The sequence below is a fragment of the Cokeromyces recurvatus genome, assembly GCF_025118155.1.
Source record: "Cokeromyces recurvatus strain NRRL 2243 chromosome Unknown BX663scaffold_36, whole genome shotgun sequence".
In the NCBI taxonomy this organism is placed as follows: Eukaryota; Fungi; Mucoromycota; class Mucoromycetes; order Mucorales; family Mucoraceae; genus Cokeromyces; species Cokeromyces recurvatus.
In genome coordinates, this window is record NW_026251422.1 from 132,934 (window position 1) to 154,079 (window position 21,146).

Below are 21,146 nucleotides of genomic sequence, written 5' to 3' on the forward strand. Positions count from 1 at the left end.
TCTAATATGCATTAAAAAAAAAAAGCTTTAAATTAATTTGTCATATTTTTAGGCAATGATGGTTACATGATGCCTATAAAAGACTTCGATTCAAGCAGTATGAATAGTTTTAAGCAAATCTTGGATCTGCTGTTTTTCTTCAAGTACCATCAGATCAAATTAAAAAAAAATGAGATACGCAAATTTAGTTCTAAAATTATAATAACTATGACAGGTTAAACTTATTGAAAATCATATTCATGTATGTATGTATTGTATAGTTATGAAGAATAATTTAATGTACGTGTTCTTTTTGTTTGTTTAAAATTAGTTTATATGGGAATGATTGTAATCGTCCTCTGATTCGTCTGAAGGTGATCGACCAAAGACTCTTCCAGAACCTACAACTAGCTTTGATGAAGAAGCTCCTTGTCCAAAAGAAGACCTTCGAGGGAAAGACCTTAAAGGTGTTTCTCTATTGGATATATTTGAAAAATGCTGATTAGATAGTGTTCCTTTACTAGTGTGTACAGAATTTAAGGTTAAGGCATCATCATTGTCCTGATCTATATTCATGTTACGAATTCCATCGAGCATACTCTTATTTGCTCTTTCCATTTTTCGTCGTTTTTCTCTCCAATATTCTGCTAGTGTTTGATTTCGTTGTTGAACATTCTTTTTGGTTAAGAATGGCTTAAGCCATTTTTCATCAAATGACACAAACCAATGTGGAGGTCTGTCTTCAGGTATAGGCTCTCCTAAGGGGCCGGAAAGGAGTCCACCAATGGAAACATCATTTTCATAATCTCTAAATCTTTTTCGTCTTTGCTGAGATAGTTGCCCTATTTCTAATAATTCATCATCATCATCATCATCGTCATTATTATTGTTATTATCATCGCTATTATTTAATAAATTCTCTTGTGACAAATTATTTGTATTCAATTTCATGTATTTCTTTTTTCTTGTCAAAGGTAAATAATCTCCTTCATCTTCTTCAATCTGACTATCATCAGATTCATCAGGCTCAATAACACCTGTTTTAATATCTAAAATTTGAAGCATACGACCTGTTGTTCCACCAAACAGTAAAACAGTCAATACTACGACAGCAAGGATAGTGGTACGCATAGCAGGAGCACTGTCACCTGTAATACCAGCTGCTAAGGCAAACGCAACTGCACCTCTAAGACCTGCCCAGAATAGCATGATTTGATGATTACGTGGTAGTTGTTCGGGCTTTCCTAATGCTCTACAAACAGCATTAATCATCATTGATAAGGGGGAGACTGAAGTGTAACGAGCTATACAGATAAATGCCTATCATTAAAAAAAAGGTAAGTCTTTTTTCATTCTTTTCTGCTAGTCGAAAATTATTTACCAAAGTAAAAAGAATAAAAAGTGGTTTATAGTCAAGATTATCCTGCGTGAATAAATTAATACCAAGGTAGATAAAGATAAAGTTTTCCGAAAGTTGAGATAAAAGTTGAAAGATAAATTTAGTGGCTCTCTTGCTTCTTAATGACAGATTATCATATGCATAATGCTTTAGTATAATTCCTGTAAATAACAATGTAACAATACCCGACATTTGTATGCTATTTGAAAAGAAATAGCTACTATATGCAAAAAGTAAAACAAGGCAGGACTCAATACTAGGAAAGCGATAAAGTTGAGAATATTTCAACATTAACGCCACTAAAATACCAACTAAAACACCAATAAAGGTTGAAGCCCAAAATACGCCTAAAAATAATCCAATTCCTCTAAAAATATTTACAGCATGTAACTCTTGTCCTCGAAATTTGCGAAGTGTACTAAAATCATAAGATGTATAAGATTGCATTCCTCTTTTTTTTTTTTTTCTTTTCTTTTCCTTTGAATACTTACTCTGATAAAACAATAGCTACAGCATCATTTAATAAGGATTCACCAGAAATAATTGAATATAGCTGTGGGTCCACATGTAATTGGTTGAAAATTGCCAAGATTGTAACTGGATCTGTAGCTGATAAAATCGAACCGAATATCATACTGTCCAGAAAAGAAATGCTTATACCTTCTGGATTTAAAAATGCGTATAAGAAAGTAAATAAACTACAAACGATCAAAATTAGTACATTCACAAAAAAAAAAAAAAAAAAAAAAAAAAAAAAACTTCTTCAATATCGTATTGAAATACCCTGTAACTATTGCAGCAATAAAAGTGCCTGCCATTGCGAATATTAAAATTGTGCCAAAATTAAGAAAAAAATTTCTCTAATAATTTATATAATTAGTAAAAAGGCATGTAGTTTGAAAGATTAAAATAATATACTCTTTTTAGTTCATATCCAGAATTGAGAATGATTGGTGGCAATAATAAATTGAAAAAGAATCCTTGTTTGAATTTAACCATGTCTTGTATAATGGTTCCAGGTGATAATTTAATTATTAATCCTACAATCATACCTTTATAATAATAATCATAAGTAACGTTAATTAACTTGGATAAATATTAATTAGTTACCTGCCATGATAGAAATGACAGTTTCATGAATGGCACGGATCTTCTTGAGTTGTAAATAATAACTTGTCCATAAGGCACCAATAAGTAAAATAGTTAATATTAATAAAGCCCAGGAAGAATACATTTCCTCTTCTAAAGGTTGATCTATTGGCCCATTTTCTGGAAGTGTATTATTCACATTAGGATCCATTTAAAATCAATCAAAAGAAAAGAAAAAGATAAATAAAAAGTGCAGCGACGAATATGCAACCTGCATTATTCACTTAACTCAAAATTTTATCGTACTTTAAAATGTCATAAATACAATGAAACTACCAGATTTTATTAAAAAAAAAAAAAAAAAAAGACTAATGGGCACGTAGCAATTTTTGTTGAGTCTTATTGTCCAAGCTAGTTCTAAAAAGTCAAAAGAAATAAGAAACAGTAATTGAAATGCTAGTACTATTACAAAGGCAACCATTTTACCAGCTAGGCATCAGGATCTTGAGGAGGAGGAGGAATTTGATTATGAAATAGATATCTATTTTATACAGAATAGTATAGGTAGTTAGCCCACAGATAGACTAATTGGAGCCATCTTGCGAAAACCGAGGCTTTTGGAGAGACAATTTGATTCAAAATGAAGTAATGGAAGTTGCAGTCAACTTATATATAGATATGGATATATTCATTAGATTAAACACAAGTAAAGCCAGAATAAGGGTTGTATGCAAATTCTTGGTTTACCTTCTGGAAGACAACTAAGACATCAAGAAAACATACGACTACGCTCAGCTCGATATCATTCGTAAATAAAAAACTGGGTCTTGAGTTAGAGCAGGGTGGCAAGCGACAAGCAAATGGAAAAGTACGATCTACACAGAGATCAGTAAGATTATTTTGACTGAAATGTAGGCGGATTATCTCAAATTGTTGACGATTGTGATCATCCAAAGATGGGATACAGTATTGCTAGAAGAGACCCTTTGTCTCTTGATAAATGTCATGATACAGATTTTTTTTCCCCCAGATAAACCTTAGTCAGTTCCCACTTTACTTTAGACAAATCAAAATATAATTCTATCTTGGTCAAAAATTTGATTTAAGAAGAGTAAAAGTTTTATTCTAGACGAACACTCTTCACAATGATAAACGGAACAGTCAAGTAGCAATATCACAGGCCAACTTCCCCCGTTGAATATATTTACCTTATTAAGCTTTTGAATACTTTAAAGGACTATTTGACAAACTTCCTTTTCCTATAGAATTTGTATGTGAATTTTCATAATATTAGAGTACAATAAGCAGAAAAGCCAGTTTGGTAAAGATTATAAAATTTTAACTGCCAAAATCATTATTTTACTACTTTCACTCGCATAAAATCCTCTCAAGAAATTTTATTACAATACATCATAACTTTCTATTAATGCCGAGTAGATAATATGTTTTAATGGCGTTAGTTTATTTTTTTGTTTTTAGTAATACACATAGATATGAAGACAAGCATTATAACTACTTATTGCTATTTGTTACATAAAATGGAATCAATTCGAATTTCCATAACTTTAGAAAAATGACAAAGAAAGCATTCATTAAGGATAATTTTACATGTCAAAAACTTGTATTTAAATATTCATGTATTTTTTTTTTATTTTTTTTTTTTTAAATGAAACACAGCTATTACAAGTCTGTAAAATGTATACTATAAATATAAACCTTAAGCCTCAATAATATTGCCAGGCGCCTTAGCATCTTTTTTAAGATCAAACATTAATTCCTTCATTCTAGTAACATCCTTTGTATGGTAGCCAGTTTTAGCATTGGTTGTATCAATTTCACGAATAACACGTTCCCAAACATTAGCTGATGACTGAACTTGTTCGCGATTCTTTTCATTATTTTCCTCACGTTCTCTGCAAAAAAGAGGATTTTAATAAAACCTACAGCCTTTTTATAATAAGCCCTCCTCCCTTTTTTTTTTTACCTATTTTCTTCAATAGATTTTTGTTTCTTATCATTATATTCCTCGTAAAATTTATCAATATCTTCACGAGCTTGCTTAATAGTTTCTTCTTTCTTTCTTTCAGATTCAGCATCACGTTCAGCAATAATTTCTTTTTGTTTTTCTCGCCATTGACTATATTACAAACTAAATTAGTTTACCTTTCTTTTTTTTCTTGCAATTGTATATATATATATATATATATATATATATATATATATGTGTGTGTATATTTTAATTTTACCGCACAGTTTCTGGTTCTTCTTCTGGTAGCATAGCCTTGTGGAAGGCCTAGATGAAGGTATTATTAAAATGTATAAAGACAAGAAAAGTACTATTTACCTGAGAAGTTTCTAATTCTTCAGCTTTAGGATATTGACTCTCAAAGGAAGAAGTACCCATCAGGTCCTGTTCAACGGGCTTAGTTGCACTTGAATGTGAGTGATGACTTAAAGCACTAATATGACCATCATTAAAATTGTTAGGAGATAGGGGTGTTGTAAAACTGTTAACAGAAGCTGAAACAGGTGATGTTAAATCGTTGGAGATGAGGTCGTTATTATCATTTGAAGCAAAAAGATCAGCATCATCACCTAAGGCTGCTCTTTCACGTGCAAGAAAGTCAGCAGTAGGGTCTTCTGAAGGAGTGTTGAAATCACCAAAGTCTGACATTGTTTGGAAAGATAGAGTATTTTAAAAAAAAATAAAATAAAATAAAATAAAATAAAATAAAAAAAATAAAATAAATAAAAAGACGAGGAAATTATAATGTCCTTGGTTTCTTTTTTTGGGAATTAATTACAACAAATAACTGAAGTGACGTATATTTTGCTGTTAACGAACACAATACTTAAATTCGCAGTGTAATTTTGATATTGAAATACTTTAACAGCAATTAATAGATGTTGCCTTGTTTTGTTTTAACACGAGAGCTTGTTTATTATTTTGAATCAGTTTTATACAAATTTAAATTATTAAGAATAACTTGGATTAAATAAAATCTTATACGCGTCAATAAATAGTCGTATTACATTTCTCACTTTTTATCAATTTAATTTCAAGCTACATACACTTGTAAAAAAAAATTGTATTATTATTCCTTTTGGTGTGAAAAAAAAAATATACTTTTCTGCTATTACTCGTTAGACATCAAATAATATACATTTAGCATATAAAGATTTCAGAAAGTCAATCATTAAAAAGGGATGCTAACCTGCCCTATATGCTATTGAGAGTAAGATAGCTATTCGCCTAGAAATAAGGAGTGATTAGTAGGAAAGTACTGATGATTCACTTCAATATGGTTCCTACCATAATGTAAGTATCTAAACTTTAACTTTTACCTCGGAAAATATCCTTGGTAAAAGAGTTGTGTTTACTACGAACAATTTATGGTATACAAAGCTGAACGCCTATGACCATCAAAATTAAAAAAAAAGGTGTATTGTACATATTCCTGCAATTATTTACGTCGTATACCCACTGTATACTACAAGTTTTTCAATTTTTAATATCATATCTTATTAATATGCACCTTCAAAATCACTGATATCAAATAATTAGTAACTTTTTAAGATGGCATATTCCTGTGGCTTAAATGGCTATAACACTATTTTTAAATAAAATGTAAAGGAAGAGAGAATAGTTAAAGAAATGTGGAAAGTGAAGAGACGAGAATGCCTCCAAAGCTTTCATAATGTTTCTTTGTTTCTTATACAGAAAGACTTTCATCTCCATTTGTAGTCTGTTTAGATATAAGCTGCATCTATTGATCGGAATTTCATCCTTAATCGTGTTTCTCAATATTCACACTTACCTTTTATTTCAAAATTCATAGTATTTCAATTTAGTTTATTTAACATATCTGTACATATTTCTTCAATAGATGCACTTTAAATTAAGTTTACATAAGAGTCTTTTCATGTAAAATAATTTATTTTACTGAAATAATTTGTTTCGATAGATAAACGTTCGTTAATGCATATTCAAAGGGAAAAAAAAAAGATTGTTATAGTGAAATATTCCAAACTTGAACTCTATAACTTGTTACCAGCTAAAATATTATAATGGATTTATTTTATTATATAACTACTAGTATAAGGTTATATAAACACATATTATCATTTTACACTATGAGTGCTTTATTTATTTTAAGCTTTTTATATGATATTAATACTAATAGCAGCACTCTTATGTCTTGCAAGTATAAACTTTTGCAATCCTGGGTAATTTTCAGCTGAGATGTATGTAATTCATTAACACTCAGAAAATAAAATTATGAAAATTTTTATTTCCTACAAATTCATTGACAGTATCCTTTTATGTTAATTAAATCATGCTCCAGAATAAGTGTGATACACTTTGATGCATGCAAGTAAAAAAAAAAAAAAAAAAAGAAAAGAAAAGAAAAAAAAGAAAAGAAAAAAAGAAAAAAAAGAAAAAAAAGGAAAGACTTCTCTAGATGAAGAGTCATAAGAGCTACACATATTTTAGACTATTATATTTTTAGCTGTAGTAAAATGTATGCATGTTTTTTTTTTATTTTTACAACAGTTAAAATTCAAATCCAGATTCTGTCGTAATAATGCGTGCCTTTGTGTAATCGTTTTATATGTGTCAGTTTTTTTTTTTTTTTTTTTTTTTTTTTTTTTTTTTTTTTTTTTGCTATTTAAGCAATGCCGTCTTGTTGTTGTTGTTGTAGTTGTTGAAATCAAATTATCTAAACTTTTTTTTTCTCTTTCTCTTATTTTTTTTTTTATTTAATATAATGAAATTGATTATTTTATCATTTATTGTAGCATTACTAATCCAGATCACTTTAGGAGAAGATATTGATAAACTTCAATTTATGAAAGTGGTGTCTCCTACTAACGGTCAAAAGATAAAAGCTGGTGACAAAGTGTTGATTAAATATGTGATGCAGCCTTTAGTTTTTAGTAAAAAAAAAAAAAAAAAAAAACAAAAAAATAAATTGAAATATATACGTACTTATTGTCATATTAGAACATACTTCAAATGGATATGCTAAATCTTTAAAGATTGATTTCTATCAAGCAAGTAATCATACGACTAAAATTCATACTGTTTGTTCTCATTGGTATAAAATTATTTACTGTGATTTATAAATCATGTATACATATGAATATATATAACGTATACCTTCTATTTAGTCCTGTCAAAGCTAGAAAACATAGGTATAAGTCTCACAAAAGACATTGGACTATCCCTAAATCTATCAAGCCTGGTTCCTATTTGTTTAAATTCATTGAAGATACTCAATTCCGTCGTGGACGAATGACTATTACTGAAACTATAAAGGTCGACGTTGTAAATTAATGCTATTTCTGTTTAAATCTTGTATAATACACCAACAAACTTCTCGGAAACATTAGATATATAATAAACTAAATTTAAATAATGCTCAATATTGATTTTATTGTTCTTATTGTTACTAAGTTTGATTTATGGTTTTAGATTCAAGATTGATATACATAAAAAAAAAAAAAAAAAAAAAAAAAAAAAAAAAAAACTCAGAATAATTATTCACTCTCAAAGGTTTAATTTCTAAAATTACCAAGTTCTCTCTAAAATATCCTCTTTCTATTGTTGCTAAAATTAATAATTTCTTTACCCGTCTAATTTATATTTTTAGCACGATCTAATATTAACATCGACTGATAATTGAAGTTGGGTTAAATTAAACTATTGTTTCAGACAAAAATTCTAATAAATACACTCTACACGGCTAATAATTTATAAGCAATAATATCAGATAAATAGAGTAGAGCAGATTAGAATCATCTTTAATAAAAAGAAAGTAAACGATTAACTTGTTATTTATACACCATTATTTAACCTTTATCATAATATATATATCTTAGTTTTTTTTTTTTATGAAAAGAGGAATTGCTTGTAGCCCTGTTAGATATAACATACTATAATCTATTATTTACATAATTTCTTATTGAAAGATAATTTCAATAACCCTGGTAAATGGCAACCCTATTATGCTGCTTGTTCTTATAACCGGGTTAATGAAAAAAAAGCCTATTATTTATAGTATCATAGTATTAATATGTAATAAATAATGTATCCTGTTATATCCAAGATTTCTATTCTATCTTAATATGCACGCGTCAGATACAACAAAAATGAAAATTATACTTTTACTTGGAGAAAGGAGCGAAACAGCTTTTCTACAAATGTAGAATAACAGTAAGGAGTTGTAATGATTCCCTAGAATTATGTGTTATGTCTATCATATCCTATCAAGATAGTATTTCCATATTTTAAGTGCATAACAATTTTATTGATAAAACTTACATTATTTTCACAGGCTTGTCTTGTTCTTGTTCCTGTGTCTTCTGTCTATAATAAAAAAAATTTAATAGCATTATTCCAGGAAAAAAGTAAAGCCTTTTATTTAATGCAAGTCTGCTTTTCTTCTCATTCCTTATTATTAGTTAGCTTCTATATATGTATACGTATAATTACTTTTAATTTATTATATATAATTTTATATTCATAAATAGCAAAGCAAAATATGAAAGACTATATTAATAGACCACGTTAATACTAAACAAATATAACTTCATTAAATCTAGTCATAATAGCAGACACACGAAAATATAATTTAAAGTTTAAAAATAATCTGAATCCTCAATCATTTTTTTTTTTTTTTTTTTTTTTGGAACTACTTCTACACTGTAGGTAAAATTTACCGCTTTCCCTGCATAGTATGAAACAATTTATTTTTAAGCTCAAACCCCACAATCTTATAAAAAAATACTCTCATCAGAACATGTTTTAACGGAAAAATTATATAACTTTTCACATTTAGTATTTAGCAAAAAAAAAAAAAAATTGAACTCATAATCAATCTTGTTATCATTGCTATATCTAAGTCTCAAGAACATTTAATCTTGATATGGTTTATGCCAACTCTGAAAATGCTTAAATTCCTTTCGAATATCTGTTAAACAAAATGTATTCTATTCATACCTTGATGCCATATTATTTATTAACAATAAATAAGGACTTGAGTAAGAAAAAAAAATTCTCAAAAACAAGTCGATTTTCTCACTCCTTTTATTCATTATACTAACTTATTTAAACGACTCAAACTTCATTATTACTAGCAATCGACTCGTTATTTCAATAGTCATTTTTATGAACTTTAATAATTCATCCATGTTACTATCATCACCATTGATATATACATATTCTACATGTACAATATATGATCATATTCCTTAATTTTAAAATCAATCCTTATTCTTAAGAACTGCCTGGCATATTCCCCCACCCCTAGAACAGCCTCAGTATTACCATCCGTTTCCGTACAAAAGACAATCTAAAAAGATCTAAATCGAAACATGTTAACAATTATGTAAATATATCCTAAAAACCGGCATTTTTAGTTACAGAGTGGACAACCAAAAGAAAAAGAAAAAAAAAAGATAAAGCTTAAGAATACGTTATTCAACTTTAAAGTCAAAAACTATCAAACAATAAATGACAATGAAAAGTCAAATATAAATCTATAAAATAAATACAAAGAATATTAATATGCTATACAAAGTTTTTTTTAATCTCTTCTCTATGTTTATTTTATTTATGATTTATATACTTAATAGGGTGGAGAGCCTATTAACTATAGAATTCATACCATTTTATTAATGAAAACAAATCGAAAGAAACCCCCCTTTTTTTTGTTTTATTACAGTCATTCGTTCACAAACAATATAATTAGTTGATGTGACCTGAAGCTAACTCTTAGAAATACATATATAGAATATCAGGTGAAAGGACTATTGCTAATATATTTTATATTATCGAAAAATAAAAAGAGGCACACTAGTTACAGCTACTTGATTTGACAAGATTTAAGTAACAAACTTATATCAAAACAGATCAGAAACTTTACAATGAATTCTGTAATATCTCAACTACTTTATAAAGGAATATCATTAACACTTTAAGCTTTGAATAAGTTTACATTTCCTGTCTATTGATATCGAGGCTGTATTTTATATGCGTAACTATTTCTGAATTACAAATAAAACAAGTTTTGTTTCTTAAAATCTGAAGGATCTATCTCTTGTAGCTTCAGAATATTTATGGATGCTTTGGCTTTAATTAGGTGTGTCAGTATAGTAAAGAAAAAAAAATAGTAATATGACAGGAAAGTTCAAAGGATAGGTTTACTAGTTATAATTATGAATAAATATTATTATTATTATTATTATCATTTTTTTACATACACGTTAGCAAAATTATCATCAGACTTATACACACAACAGTACAGCATCAAATCACGCCAGTTATTATAAAGCTTCTCCCTTTTACATGCATATTTGTGTATGTAGTATACATTTACCGCTGTACAACACTCCCTTTTTTTTTTTTTTTTTTTTTTTTTTTTTGTAACCCTAACAATGAAGATCTATTTGTGTAGTAGCAAATTCTTTTAAAAACTTTTTTATTTATTTATTTATTTATATTCTTGGTTAAACTTCATTCATTTTTAACAAAGGAATCTTCCATTTCATTGAACAGATTGACAATCATGTCAGCAATTCCATTTTGTGCATGGAATAATGAAGAAAGAACAAATAAAGAGGTTTTTTTTTTATTTTTATTTTTATATGTGCTAATATCTATTATAAACTAATAATGAAGCTATTATAATACTCATGTATAAAATAGATCGAACCTCATTTAATTAGCATTGATTCCTGTTACAGAGAAACGTAAAGATTTACTTTGTATATATAAAATATTACATAAATTAATATATTATTTGTAGTATTTTAGATGTTTTATTTCCAATTCTATTTCTAGTTATATCATGCATGCTTATGGTATGGCATAATAAAAATCATAACAATAGACAGTTTGTTGTAAATGGAAATGACTGTCTTCGATTGCCAACAGTTAAAACGATATCCATCTTTAGAAGAACTCTTGCACTTTTGATAGTTACTTTATTGGAAATAAGTAGCTGGGCTTTTTTATTTGCCTGGAGGCTTGAAAGTGCTATTCTTGAAAGATCAAAATTACCGCAGCCTATATTTAATTTTAATAACAGTAATAATAAAGTTCCTCTTTATCAAATAGTAGATCCAAGTCTTACCTTTATTCCTCGAGTAAATTTTATTATTAAATTGCCTTCTAAATATACGACTGATCCCCTCTTTTTTCCCCCCCCCTCATATATAAGTAGATTTATATATTGATTCTTATTATCAAAACTTTTACAGCACCAGAAAATCCTCTTGATCCATCTACATTTACTAAATATAGTTACCATTTCCTGGTATTTTATTCACTTATCTTTGTATCAGCTATCGTTCGTGCGTTTGATTGTTATTTGACAAACAGTTATTCGCCTGACTCTTTTACTGTCGAGAAATTATTTACATTTGTAGACCTACTTTTGTGTTTTATTTTGTGGTTTATTATTATATCTTCACCTTCTGAAATAGATCACAGAGAACTGGTTGATTTTGAGGATGATGATCATAGTGTGCTTGTACTTTATGATGGAAGAGTTGTAAGAAATGTAAAGTGTGAGTACATAAATGACTCTCTCTCTCTCTCTCTCTTTTCTTTTTATTACTAGTATTAAAATAATGTGTTATTCATCTAGGGTCGTATATTAAGCTTAGAATCTTCTGCTTCTCCACTCTCTTCAATTACATTTAGTTGGATAAAGCCTCTCTTAAAATCAGCAGTCAAATGTAAGTTAATGGAAACCTCTTTATGGGCTTTACCTTTGCGTCAAAGAGCTAGAGAGAATTTTGAATTATTCACAAAAACAAAGGAATGTTATACAACTAAGATTACAGCTCTAAACCTCACACGACGTATCTATTTGGCTAATCGAAAAATTATATTTTTCCAGTTTGTAACAGCTACTGGCGCTGTCGTTTTTCATTATGCAAATCCTATCTTCTTAAGAAAGCTTTTAAACTTTATTCAGATTTATCATGATCATCATCATCAACACCAACAATCAGATGATAATTATAACACAAGCTTGGAAAAGAAGACAGGCTACGTATACTGTCTTACACTCTTTATATGTAATGTTGCAAGTATTCTGATTGCCTCTCAAACTCTTTTATGGGGAAGACGATGGCATATATCTTTGACTCATATGCTAAATTCTGAAATTTATGTACATGCTCTTCGCTTAAAAAAGGGCTATGAAACTACTACAAGCTTCTGCAATAATGCAATACCTGAGAATGACGAAAATGGGGATAGCTCTGATGAATTAGCTAGTCTAATAAATCAGGACACACAAAGATTAGCTGAATTAGCTTCTTATCTTCATGTAAGTTCATACTGATCAAAATCTATTGATGAAATTGTATTTTTTTTTATTAACTCTATTTATGATAGATCTTTTATACTTGTCCACTTGAAATTACTATAGGAATTATATTCTTATACAATATATTAGGAAATTCATTTCTAGCCGGTTTAGTCGTTATGGTAGTGTCATTACCTTTAACTCATTATATAAATCGACGTATTATGGTAGCCCAATCTTGTTTAACAGATGCAAAATCATGGAGATTAAAGTTATTGTATGGATTATGTGAAGGGATGAGAACAATAAAATTTTTAGCTTTAGAGAGACGTTGGGAACAAGCAATTATGGTAAATGTTCATTTTTTTTTTTTTTTTTGGTTTATCAGAGAATGTTTTAATAACATATATGTATTGCTTCTATAAAAGAATGCTAGAGGCAATGAAATAGTAAACCTAATTAAATTATACACACAAGATACTATTTTAAGTTTGATATGGTTAGCTACTCCTGTGTTTATAACAGTTGTTTCTTTTATTTGGTATACAATGGTAGAAAAAAAATCTCTTGATGCTAGGTAATTATTTATTATTATTATTAATACAAAGTTTTGATAACAGTTTTGTTTAATATATATATTTTTTTTATAAAACAAAAAGTACTGCGTTTATTAGTATTGTCCTATTTAATATGCTTCGTGATCCTCTTAACGTACTACCTAAAGCATTTGTAGCGTATAAGGATGTCAAGTCAAGCCTTGATAATATAGCAAGATTTTTAAATATGCAAAATAACGTATATGACGAAAAAAATATAATTTTACAACAGCAACCGTACAATGAGCAAGTTAAGATTGGGTTTTTACCAGCATTATCCATATTTGAATGGGGTAATGATAGTAAAGCACTATCTCAAAGCCAACCGTATTCTGTAAATAGTAATATACCAGGTTCAGGATTTTTGGAAGAAGAAAGTAGAGCATCTTTCAGGTTATTTATACCTTCAATACAGTTCCCACCTGGTAAACTTTCCGTGATTTCTGGTACCTCTAAAAGTGGGAAAACAAGTTTATTATCTGCATTGTTTAATGAGATGCATATGATAGCAGGTGAACAACTTCCTGTTTTACCTTCTCGATTTCTAGCATTCCAAGGGCGAAACCAGAGCCTTGCTCGTAATGGAGCATACTATCTACATAAAGTGGCGTATGTTGCGCAAACTGCATGGGTTACAAATGGTACTTTACGTGAAAACATCTTATTTACAGAGCCTTGGGATGATACAAGATATAGAACTGTACTCTATCAATGTGATCTTGTACGTGATTTATCATTATTTAGTAATGGAGATTTAACATTAACAAGAGATAAAGGTATTTCTACATCAGGTATGTATATAAATTTACCACTTTTATATATATATATATATATATATAATTAAAATATTATCTATTTGTACAGTATATATACAGAATAAAATATCATTAGCTCGTGCAGTCTATTCTAAAGCACAGACAGTTATCATTGATGATATATTTGTCACATTTGGCAGGTTAACCTCAACGTTTATCTATGAGAATTGTATTCGAGGTGAATTAATGAAAGGTCGAACAATAATTGTCTCGACTACATATCCAGACATGTTTTGGGCTCGTGACGCTCAGCTATTTATTTATATGGCATCACCAAATAAATACGAAGGACGAGTTGAAACAATTGAAACAGATCCAGAAAAAATTGTAGATTTTATTAAAAAAAGAAGAGCTGAGCAAAGTGATCAAAAGATACTGCCTGAATACAACTCTATACCAATACTAAACAACATTCATATTCCAATAGATGAAGTTAACTCCCTCTTTGAAAATATGAGTGTGGATGGTCTTAATGGTTCTTCTGCATTAGAGGAGGATGAATTTGTTGATGGAGTATCCAATATGCCAGAGTCATTAGAGGATGAGGAAGAGAAAGAGAAAGACGAAGCATGTAGGCGGGCAAGAGATTATGCTTATGCAACTTACTATTCTGTATGTGGAGGTTGGAAATATTGGATAACAGCTATTTTATTTACATTACTTCCAAGACTGATATACATTCTAGAAAATTTTTGGTTAAAGGAAGGTACTTGAACCATTTAAATCATTATATATATATATGTATATATGCACATGTATTCAAAACAGTATATCACACACATTCATACTTTTATTTTATTTTTTTTAATTATATTCCTTAATTTTAATATATTTTTTTTAATATACAGGTATGGTCCATGGCATCTTCAAATTATAATAATGATCAAAGCCAAGTTCAACTAAACATACTGGACATAAAGCAATATGAATTTACTTCACAACAACATTATATCCTTATTTATTTAGGATTATGTTTAGCTACAGTAATATGCAATTTCATTCGCACTATCATTCAGTATAGAGGATCACTTCGTGCCTCCAATAAGTTATTCTTGGGTCTCTTACAATCTATCTGCCATGCATCTCTACAATTCTTTGATATCACCTCAGTCAATCAAGTCATGGATAGACTTATAAAGGATATAAAAATAATTGATTCAGATATTGGATGGCATGTGCAATTCTTGCTTCAAATGATTTTTGGCGTATTTGGAGGTATATTAACAATCGGTATAATTCTTCCAGAGTTTTTTGTTGCAGGCTCTATAGCAGGTAATATATATTTATATGTATATGTATTTATAATAATTATAATTCTCCATTGGAAAAAAAATTAATCAACTTTACTTTTTTTTTTTTTTTTTTTTTTTTTTTTTGTAGCTATTTTGTATTTTTATATTGGTAGAATCTATATACGAGCATCAAAAAAACTTAAGAGGATAAATGTAGATGGACACTTAGCTATTATTCATTTGTTTATGGATACTTTAGAAGGACTAGTCACGATTCAAGCTTATAAAGAAGAAGACAACATGTTAAAAAAGATGTTTAATCATTTAGACGATCATATGCGGCAATTCTATATACTATGGAACACAAACAGGTAAATTAAAAAAAAAAAAAGGAGAGGAAGGGGAGCTTATTTATATACTTTGCCGACTGACAAATAATTATCATTATTGACTTTTCCCCTTTTCTTTAATATGGGGGGATAAAGATGGTTGTTTATTCGTGTAGAACTATTGGGAGCATTTCTATCATTGTTTTTAGCTATTTCCCTTGTTCAAAAATTAAATAGTATCGATGCTGGATCTGCAGGTATAACACTCACTTTTTCTACAACTCTATTAGAATATATTTACTGGTTAATGAGAGAGGGCACGACAATAGATACGCATTTTGAAGCAGTCGAACGTATAAATGATTATATTGATATTCCACGAGAGCCGCCCAGTATTGTAGAAGGCTCTAGACCACCAGCAGCAGTAAGTTTATTATTTTTATCTTCTTATCCTTCTAATTATTATTTTTTTTTATAATCTATGTATGCTATACATATAAAGTGGCCTAATCATGCTGCTATTCAAGCAAGAGACTTGGTCGTTATTTCTAAACATTCGGAAACAGATGCTATTTTAAAGCATGTTTCTTTCAATATATTTCCCGGAGAAAGGATAGCTCTGATAGGAAGAGCAGATGCAGAAAAGCATGCACTTGTTTCTTGTCTCCTTCGATTCACAGAACCTATAAGAGGATCTATTAAAATTGATGGTATAAATATAGCATGGGTATGTTATCAGGGGATCTTTGGTAAAAAAAAAAAATAAAAAAAAAAAATAAAAATCTTACTTTTATTTATATTATGTTGTTAGATAGGTGTAGAAGATCTAAGGTCACGTATCACCTTTATTAGTAAAGAGGGATGGCTTCTGAGTGGCACTACAAGGAGTAATTTAGATCCCTTTGAAGAATATGACGATTATGCATTATGGCAAGTATTACGTCGAGTTCATCTCGCAAAGCCTTTACATGCAAACAAAAACAACAATTTATATTCTAATGTGCGAACGATTGAGGATTTGGATAAAGATTTGGGTAAAGAAGGATGCTGTTTACCTGTTTTTGAAAGGCAATTATTATGTTTAGCGCGTGCCTTATTGCAGGATTGCACAAGACTAGTGATCTTTGAAGAAGCAAGTTTAAGCCCTGTAGCACAAGATATGGTTCGATCAGTAATTGATCAAGAGCTTGAGGAATCGGTAAGCTCTATTATATATAATGTATACGCACATGACTCATAATTGCATAATATAGACCATTATTATGATTCCATATATGCTCCGTGATGTTATTAAATATGATAGAGTTATGGTATTTGATCAAGGAAGCATAATTGAATTTGATTCACCTATTGAATTATTAAATAAGCAACAGGGACTATTACGATCACTCTGTGAAAAAGCTGGTATACTAGATTCACTTATTTTAGATATGGATAGTATTCCCGCATAATGATTTAAACTTCAACATAAATATACATGTGTATTAATATATATATATATATATGTATGTATGTATGTATGTATTTTTTTTATTTTAAACAAAGCATTTGTGAATATCCTTTAATAAATAAAAGAAGTTGTTGCTGAGTGCGCATATTATATAGTTTAAGTTGTAATATTCTTCAGTCATTTAAACATCGAACTCATCTCTTTCTTTTTTTTTTTTTGTTGATTTACATTAAATTATAGCATTGTTAAATAACTCATTTATTGCTTGCTAGCTTCAAGCTTGGCATAATAAGCATCACGCTTTTGAACATTGGGAATGTGATAAAGATTCCACCAAGCAGCACCGCCAGAAAAGCCAAGAACAAGAGAGATTGTAATGTCTTTAATAGCTTGTTTACGGAATTTACCAGTAATAGCACCAATCATTTCTTTATTGTAATTTAGTTAATATATGAAATAGAAAAGGGAAGGAAGTTAAATTTATTGTTTTTTTTAAAAAAAAAAAAGAAGGGGGTGGAGTAAACATAATTTAAATAGAGGCAGGAGCTTCTAAAAGATGACGTAAACCCCGCAAAATATTATTGAAATTTTGTCACCTGAGTTGATAAATGTCAAAATCCCATATTTTGATCCAATAACACGATTAAAAGAAGAATGACCACCGAGTACATATCAATTTTATTATACTTTATTGTCCTAGAGAGTCCCTAGAAAAAAAAAAGAGAAAAGGCAACAAAAGCCTCTTAGGAGCTAAGATGAAAAGAAATCAGAAGCAGTTTATGTTGAATAGAAATGATAATTCTGTATACTTCATTGAATAAAAATCTCATTTTATTTTACCTATAAGTTTGACATGATCTTTATTTGGCATACACTTATATTAGATAAAGGAGTTTATCATAGAGATATAGGGTCTACATTTTATATTCAATATTTTCTAACGCTAGTTTATGATACGTCATGCATTGAAGATAAAATCTACACGAAGCTTAATAATGTGTCTTTTGTGTTAATAATATTGTTTATTGTGATTGATCAGCTTAAATAACATAATGTTCAAAAACTTAACACAGGCAAACGATACTACACAATTAAGCATATCTAATTAGAATAGCTATGTATAACATGCATAAGCAATATTAGAAAAGATGAATTACATAATACAGGACAAACTATAAGCCTGAATATATAATAAAAGATATCATATCTTACTGTATATAACATCTTATAAATAATATAATATAACCCCTATTGGCATCCAATCATCTAAATGAGTCAACTAAATAAGATATCGTATCAGTTCTATCTATTTATTTTTATAGCCCTGATAAAGGATTCAAGTCGTTTTTGATCCACTATAGTAGACATAAGGAACATACACTCAGATCAAACAATTTAAAGCCTCAATCAGATCATTATAACACTCAGTAGATAATCCATAGATCAGTCCTTTGAATCAATAAGACGTGTAAATTTGAATACTAATACTGTTTCATGACTCATGTTCTTTGATTCAGAATTCATTAGCATAAATACAAGTAGTTGGTGTAGACACGAAATAGTCTTTATATCATTCTTTTTTACATTGAATAAACAAGTCTCAAACCATACGTCCTTTTGTTCTCTTTCTTTTCTTCTTTCTCTTTGCTCTTCTTTAAGCCATATCATCACATTTACCATGCACATTATTTGAACCCACATTACTGTTATATTTTTTGTCAATTATCCTCATATATGTGATAAACGACTTTAATGACTTTATTCAATATAGGATTATCCATATTAATTACATTCATTATACGGATTTTAGTTTCGTGCTGATTGGAGACTAGCAATTAAGAACTTTTCAAAAGCTTCAGCATCTGTCATATTAGAAACACTCAATTTTAATTTTTAGGGACTTATGTTTACATTAATCAGAAATAAATGATATTAGCTTTAACGTTAGAATTCGTTCTGAAAACATCAAAAATCAAAATTGCCTTTTTTTTTTTTTTTTTTTTTTTTTTTTTTGACTTAAAATACGCCCATAATTCTCATTTCAACGATATATAGCCTCAATCCATAGGTTCTTTGTCTTGTAGAATTCACTAAGGAAGTACCAAATTTGCCTGTTTGGTCATTGTCACAACTCCTAAAGTTTTTATAGCTCTCTACATATCTTACCCAACTACCAATGTTAAAAGGATTCATAGATCTTTTATCATTTTTATCAGTTTTGGCCACAAAATCAATATCCTTAATATCCTTCCTTATTATTAAAGTAGTTATTTTTAATATTGGATAGCTTATTTGATGTATCAGCTATAACAAGCCTGCCATCAGTTTCATGCTTTTTTTTTTTTTTTTTTTTTTTTTTTTTTTGCGCTATCGATCCTTCTTTGTGTCCTCATCATTAAAAATTTACTATTTATTTTATATTGTTGTTGTTGTTTTTTAATTCGTTACATTTAACAACGTCTTCTTGGTTTGTCAATTCTTTACGTATTCTTTCTTCTATTTCAAGTCTTTGAGTATAACCACACCAGTAGTTTATACTATTTCCTTACTGTTACATATTATAATTTACAAGTATTCTGTAACCGCAACAAGTATGACAGTGGTTCTAAATAAATAATGTGTAATTTTTTATAGCAATTGTACTACACAATACGTATTAACTTTAGAGCCCATCCTCCCTTTTTCATTTTTTTTTATTTTATATGAGAAAAAAAATTATTGAAGAGGAAGTCCTTTTATAGTGTAGAGGTGGATTAGATTCTGTTCTTGTTTGCTTCTACTACAGCCGTGTTACTCCCAGGAATGCCCTCAATGCTGCGGGCTTTCCTCTCTTGCATGGTAGGAAATTACCCCGCGATTTAACAACATCTTTTTATCGACCTCCATTTGAAGGCCTGGTGTTGAACATTGGATCCTGGAAGGTAGCATGTTATCATTAAAGCTCAGAACTAACCCCGATTTTATTATTTAATCACTCCCATCTACAGCTAACAAAGTTCATCTCTCCATGATCGCCGCTTGGCCAACAGAAAGGCGCTGCCCTTTCCGATCAAGTTGTTTTATTTACCTCAATTTTTTTCTTTATAAACCCAAGATTTTAGGTATAGTTGCCGAATTGTGGTATTCAAAAAAAAATAAAAATAAAAAATATTTCCCTTTTATGCATGCATATGCTATAATCTTATATCATCAAACAATTTTTTTTTAATAAGAATTCAACGATCGTCGAAATAAATAGGCATAGTCAGAGTCACTTACTCTTCCTTTATTAAATATTTAGATTTAAAGTACCTGGACAAATAGTATAAAGGAATGCGGCTTCAACTTATTTATGTATTATACTTCCTCATGTTTTATAAACTTAAGGAAGTTGGTACACTCTACTGACAATACTAAGTGGGATTACTCTGTCGTAACTAATACTTTTCTAATGCCTCTCTGACCATAGATATTCTTATATGAACACCTAACTGTTAAAACTATAGATGAAACTGTTGTATTACTTGTAAAATATCAAATAAAAATAATATAAAGACAAAAGAAAGTCAAGGAGAGCGAACAATAGTTCTAAAGTTAATATTTTTTATTTAGCTATTTGTAAGAATTGTTAAAGAAGTCTGACATAAGATGTGAATCAGAAAAGTGTTAGTTACTACCGAATAAGATATGTTGTAGATAATGAAGTGTTGGAAGTTTTTAATATTATTTGATAAAGTGGATCAAGAGAGATTCAGGGGAATCTAGATAGAATTCCTTGATCCGCTTGTTTAATCAAGGTACATGTCATTATAAGTCAGCTCATGACAAAATGTATAAATGCAGACAATTTTTTATTTTTTTAAAAGAAAGAAACAAGATGTACACTACCGCTGTTGAAAGGGTCTATTCTCTCAAAAGGATTAACCACGAACGATATTTGCTAGTTGGCTAACTTC

The 21,146-nt window shown here is 29.1% G+C and overlaps 7 protein-coding genes across 7 annotated transcripts; 3 read left to right on the forward strand and 4 right to left on the reverse strand.

The window, feature by feature from the left end:
* Positions 1-306: 306 nt before the first annotated feature.
* On the reverse strand, positions 307-2,678 carry BX663DRAFT_489754 (Sodium/hydrogen exchanger family-domain-containing protein; the record flags this gene model as incomplete). Its single annotated transcript, XM_051524921.1, has 6 exons — positions 307-1,299; positions 1,361-1,796; positions 1,870-2,076; positions 2,162-2,238; positions 2,297-2,430; positions 2,489-2,678. 6 exons carry the CDS (start codon positions 2,676-2,678, stop codon positions 307-309), a joined length of 2,037 nt encoding a protein of 678 aa, XP_051378792.1.
* Positions 2,679-4,121: 1,443 nt separating this feature from the next.
* On the reverse strand, positions 4,122-5,209 carry BX663DRAFT_523551 (clathrin light chain; the record flags this gene model as incomplete). The annotated part of the gene is made up of 3 exons (XM_051529534.1): positions 4,812-5,209; positions 4,714-4,760; positions 4,122-4,604 (listed from the first exon to the last, which is right to left on the reverse strand). Coding segments are annotated over exons 1-3 (530 nt in total), but the record flags the coding sequence as incomplete, so codon positions are not given.
* A 1,969-nt stretch (positions 5,210-7,178) lies between these two features.
* BX663DRAFT_523552 (uncharacterized protein) lies at positions 7,179-7,969 on the forward strand. Its single transcript, XM_051529535.1, has 3 exons — positions 7,179-7,405; positions 7,473-7,566; positions 7,640-7,969. Exons 1-3 carry the CDS (start codon positions 7,237-7,239, stop codon positions 7,803-7,805), a joined length of 429 nt encoding a protein of 142 aa, XP_051378794.1. The 5' UTR covers positions 7,179-7,236; the 3' UTR covers positions 7,806-7,969.
* A 3,360-nt stretch (positions 7,970-11,329) lies between these two features.
* On the forward strand, positions 11,330-14,914 carry BX663DRAFT_442359 (uncharacterized protein; the record flags this gene model as incomplete). The annotated part of the gene is made up of 8 exons (XM_051523508.1): positions 11,330-11,617; positions 11,695-12,033; positions 12,121-12,814; positions 12,913-13,139; positions 13,218-13,366; positions 13,545-13,687; positions 13,757-14,176; positions 14,250-14,914. The coding sequence occupies 8 exons, from the start codon at positions 11,330-11,332 to the stop codon at positions 14,912-14,914; spliced, it is 2,925 nt and encodes a 974-aa protein (XP_051378795.1).
* Positions 14,915-15,768: 854 nt separating this feature from the next.
* BX663DRAFT_533164 (P-loop containing nucleoside triphosphate hydrolase protein) lies at positions 15,769-17,212 on the forward strand (the record flags this gene model as incomplete). The annotated part of the gene is made up of 5 exons (XM_051530508.1): positions 15,769-15,803; positions 15,918-16,185; positions 16,264-16,488; positions 16,573-16,959; positions 17,015-17,212. The coding sequence occupies 5 exons, from the start codon at positions 15,769-15,771 to the stop codon at positions 17,210-17,212; spliced, it is 1,113 nt and encodes a 370-aa protein (XP_051378796.1).
* A 176-nt stretch (positions 17,213-17,388) lies between these two features.
* Positions 17,389-17,693, reverse strand: BX663DRAFT_523557 (uncharacterized protein). Its single transcript, XM_051529536.1, has one exon. The coding sequence runs from the start codon at positions 17,635-17,637 to the stop codon at positions 17,470-17,472; it is 168 nt and encodes a 55-aa protein (XP_051378797.1). The 5' UTR covers positions 17,638-17,693; the 3' UTR covers positions 17,389-17,469.
* Positions 17,694-19,227: 1,534 nt separating this feature from the next.
* BX663DRAFT_546169 (uncharacterized protein) lies at positions 19,228-20,304 on the reverse strand (the record flags this gene model as incomplete). The annotated part of the gene is made up of 4 exons (XM_051530959.1): positions 20,062-20,304; positions 19,873-19,889; positions 19,781-19,816; positions 19,228-19,462 (listed from the first exon to the last, which is right to left on the reverse strand). Exons 1-4 carry the CDS (start codon positions 20,137-20,139, stop codon positions 19,228-19,230), a joined length of 366 nt encoding a protein of 121 aa, XP_051378798.1. The 5' UTR covers positions 20,140-20,304.
* Positions 20,305-21,146: the final 842 nt, after the last annotated feature.

Bases quoted from the DNA above. Each gene is read 5' to 3' on its own strand.
- BX663DRAFT_523557 (XM_051529536.1), bottom strand. From the start codon at position 17,637: ATGATTGGTGCTATTACTGGTAAATTCCGTAAACAAGCTATTAAAGAC.
- BX663DRAFT_523552 (XM_051529535.1), top strand. From the start codon at position 7,237: ATGAAATTGATTATTTTATCATTTATTGTAGCATTACTAATCCAGATC. The intron at 7,406-7,472 runs GTAAAAAAAAAA...TTGTCATATTAG, and splicing joins GATGCAGCCTTTAGTTTTTA to AACATACTTCAAATGGATAT. The intron at 7,567-7,639 runs GTATAAAATTAT...CCTTCTATTTAG, and splicing joins CATACTGTTTGTTCTCATTG to TCCTGTCAAAGCTAGAAAAC.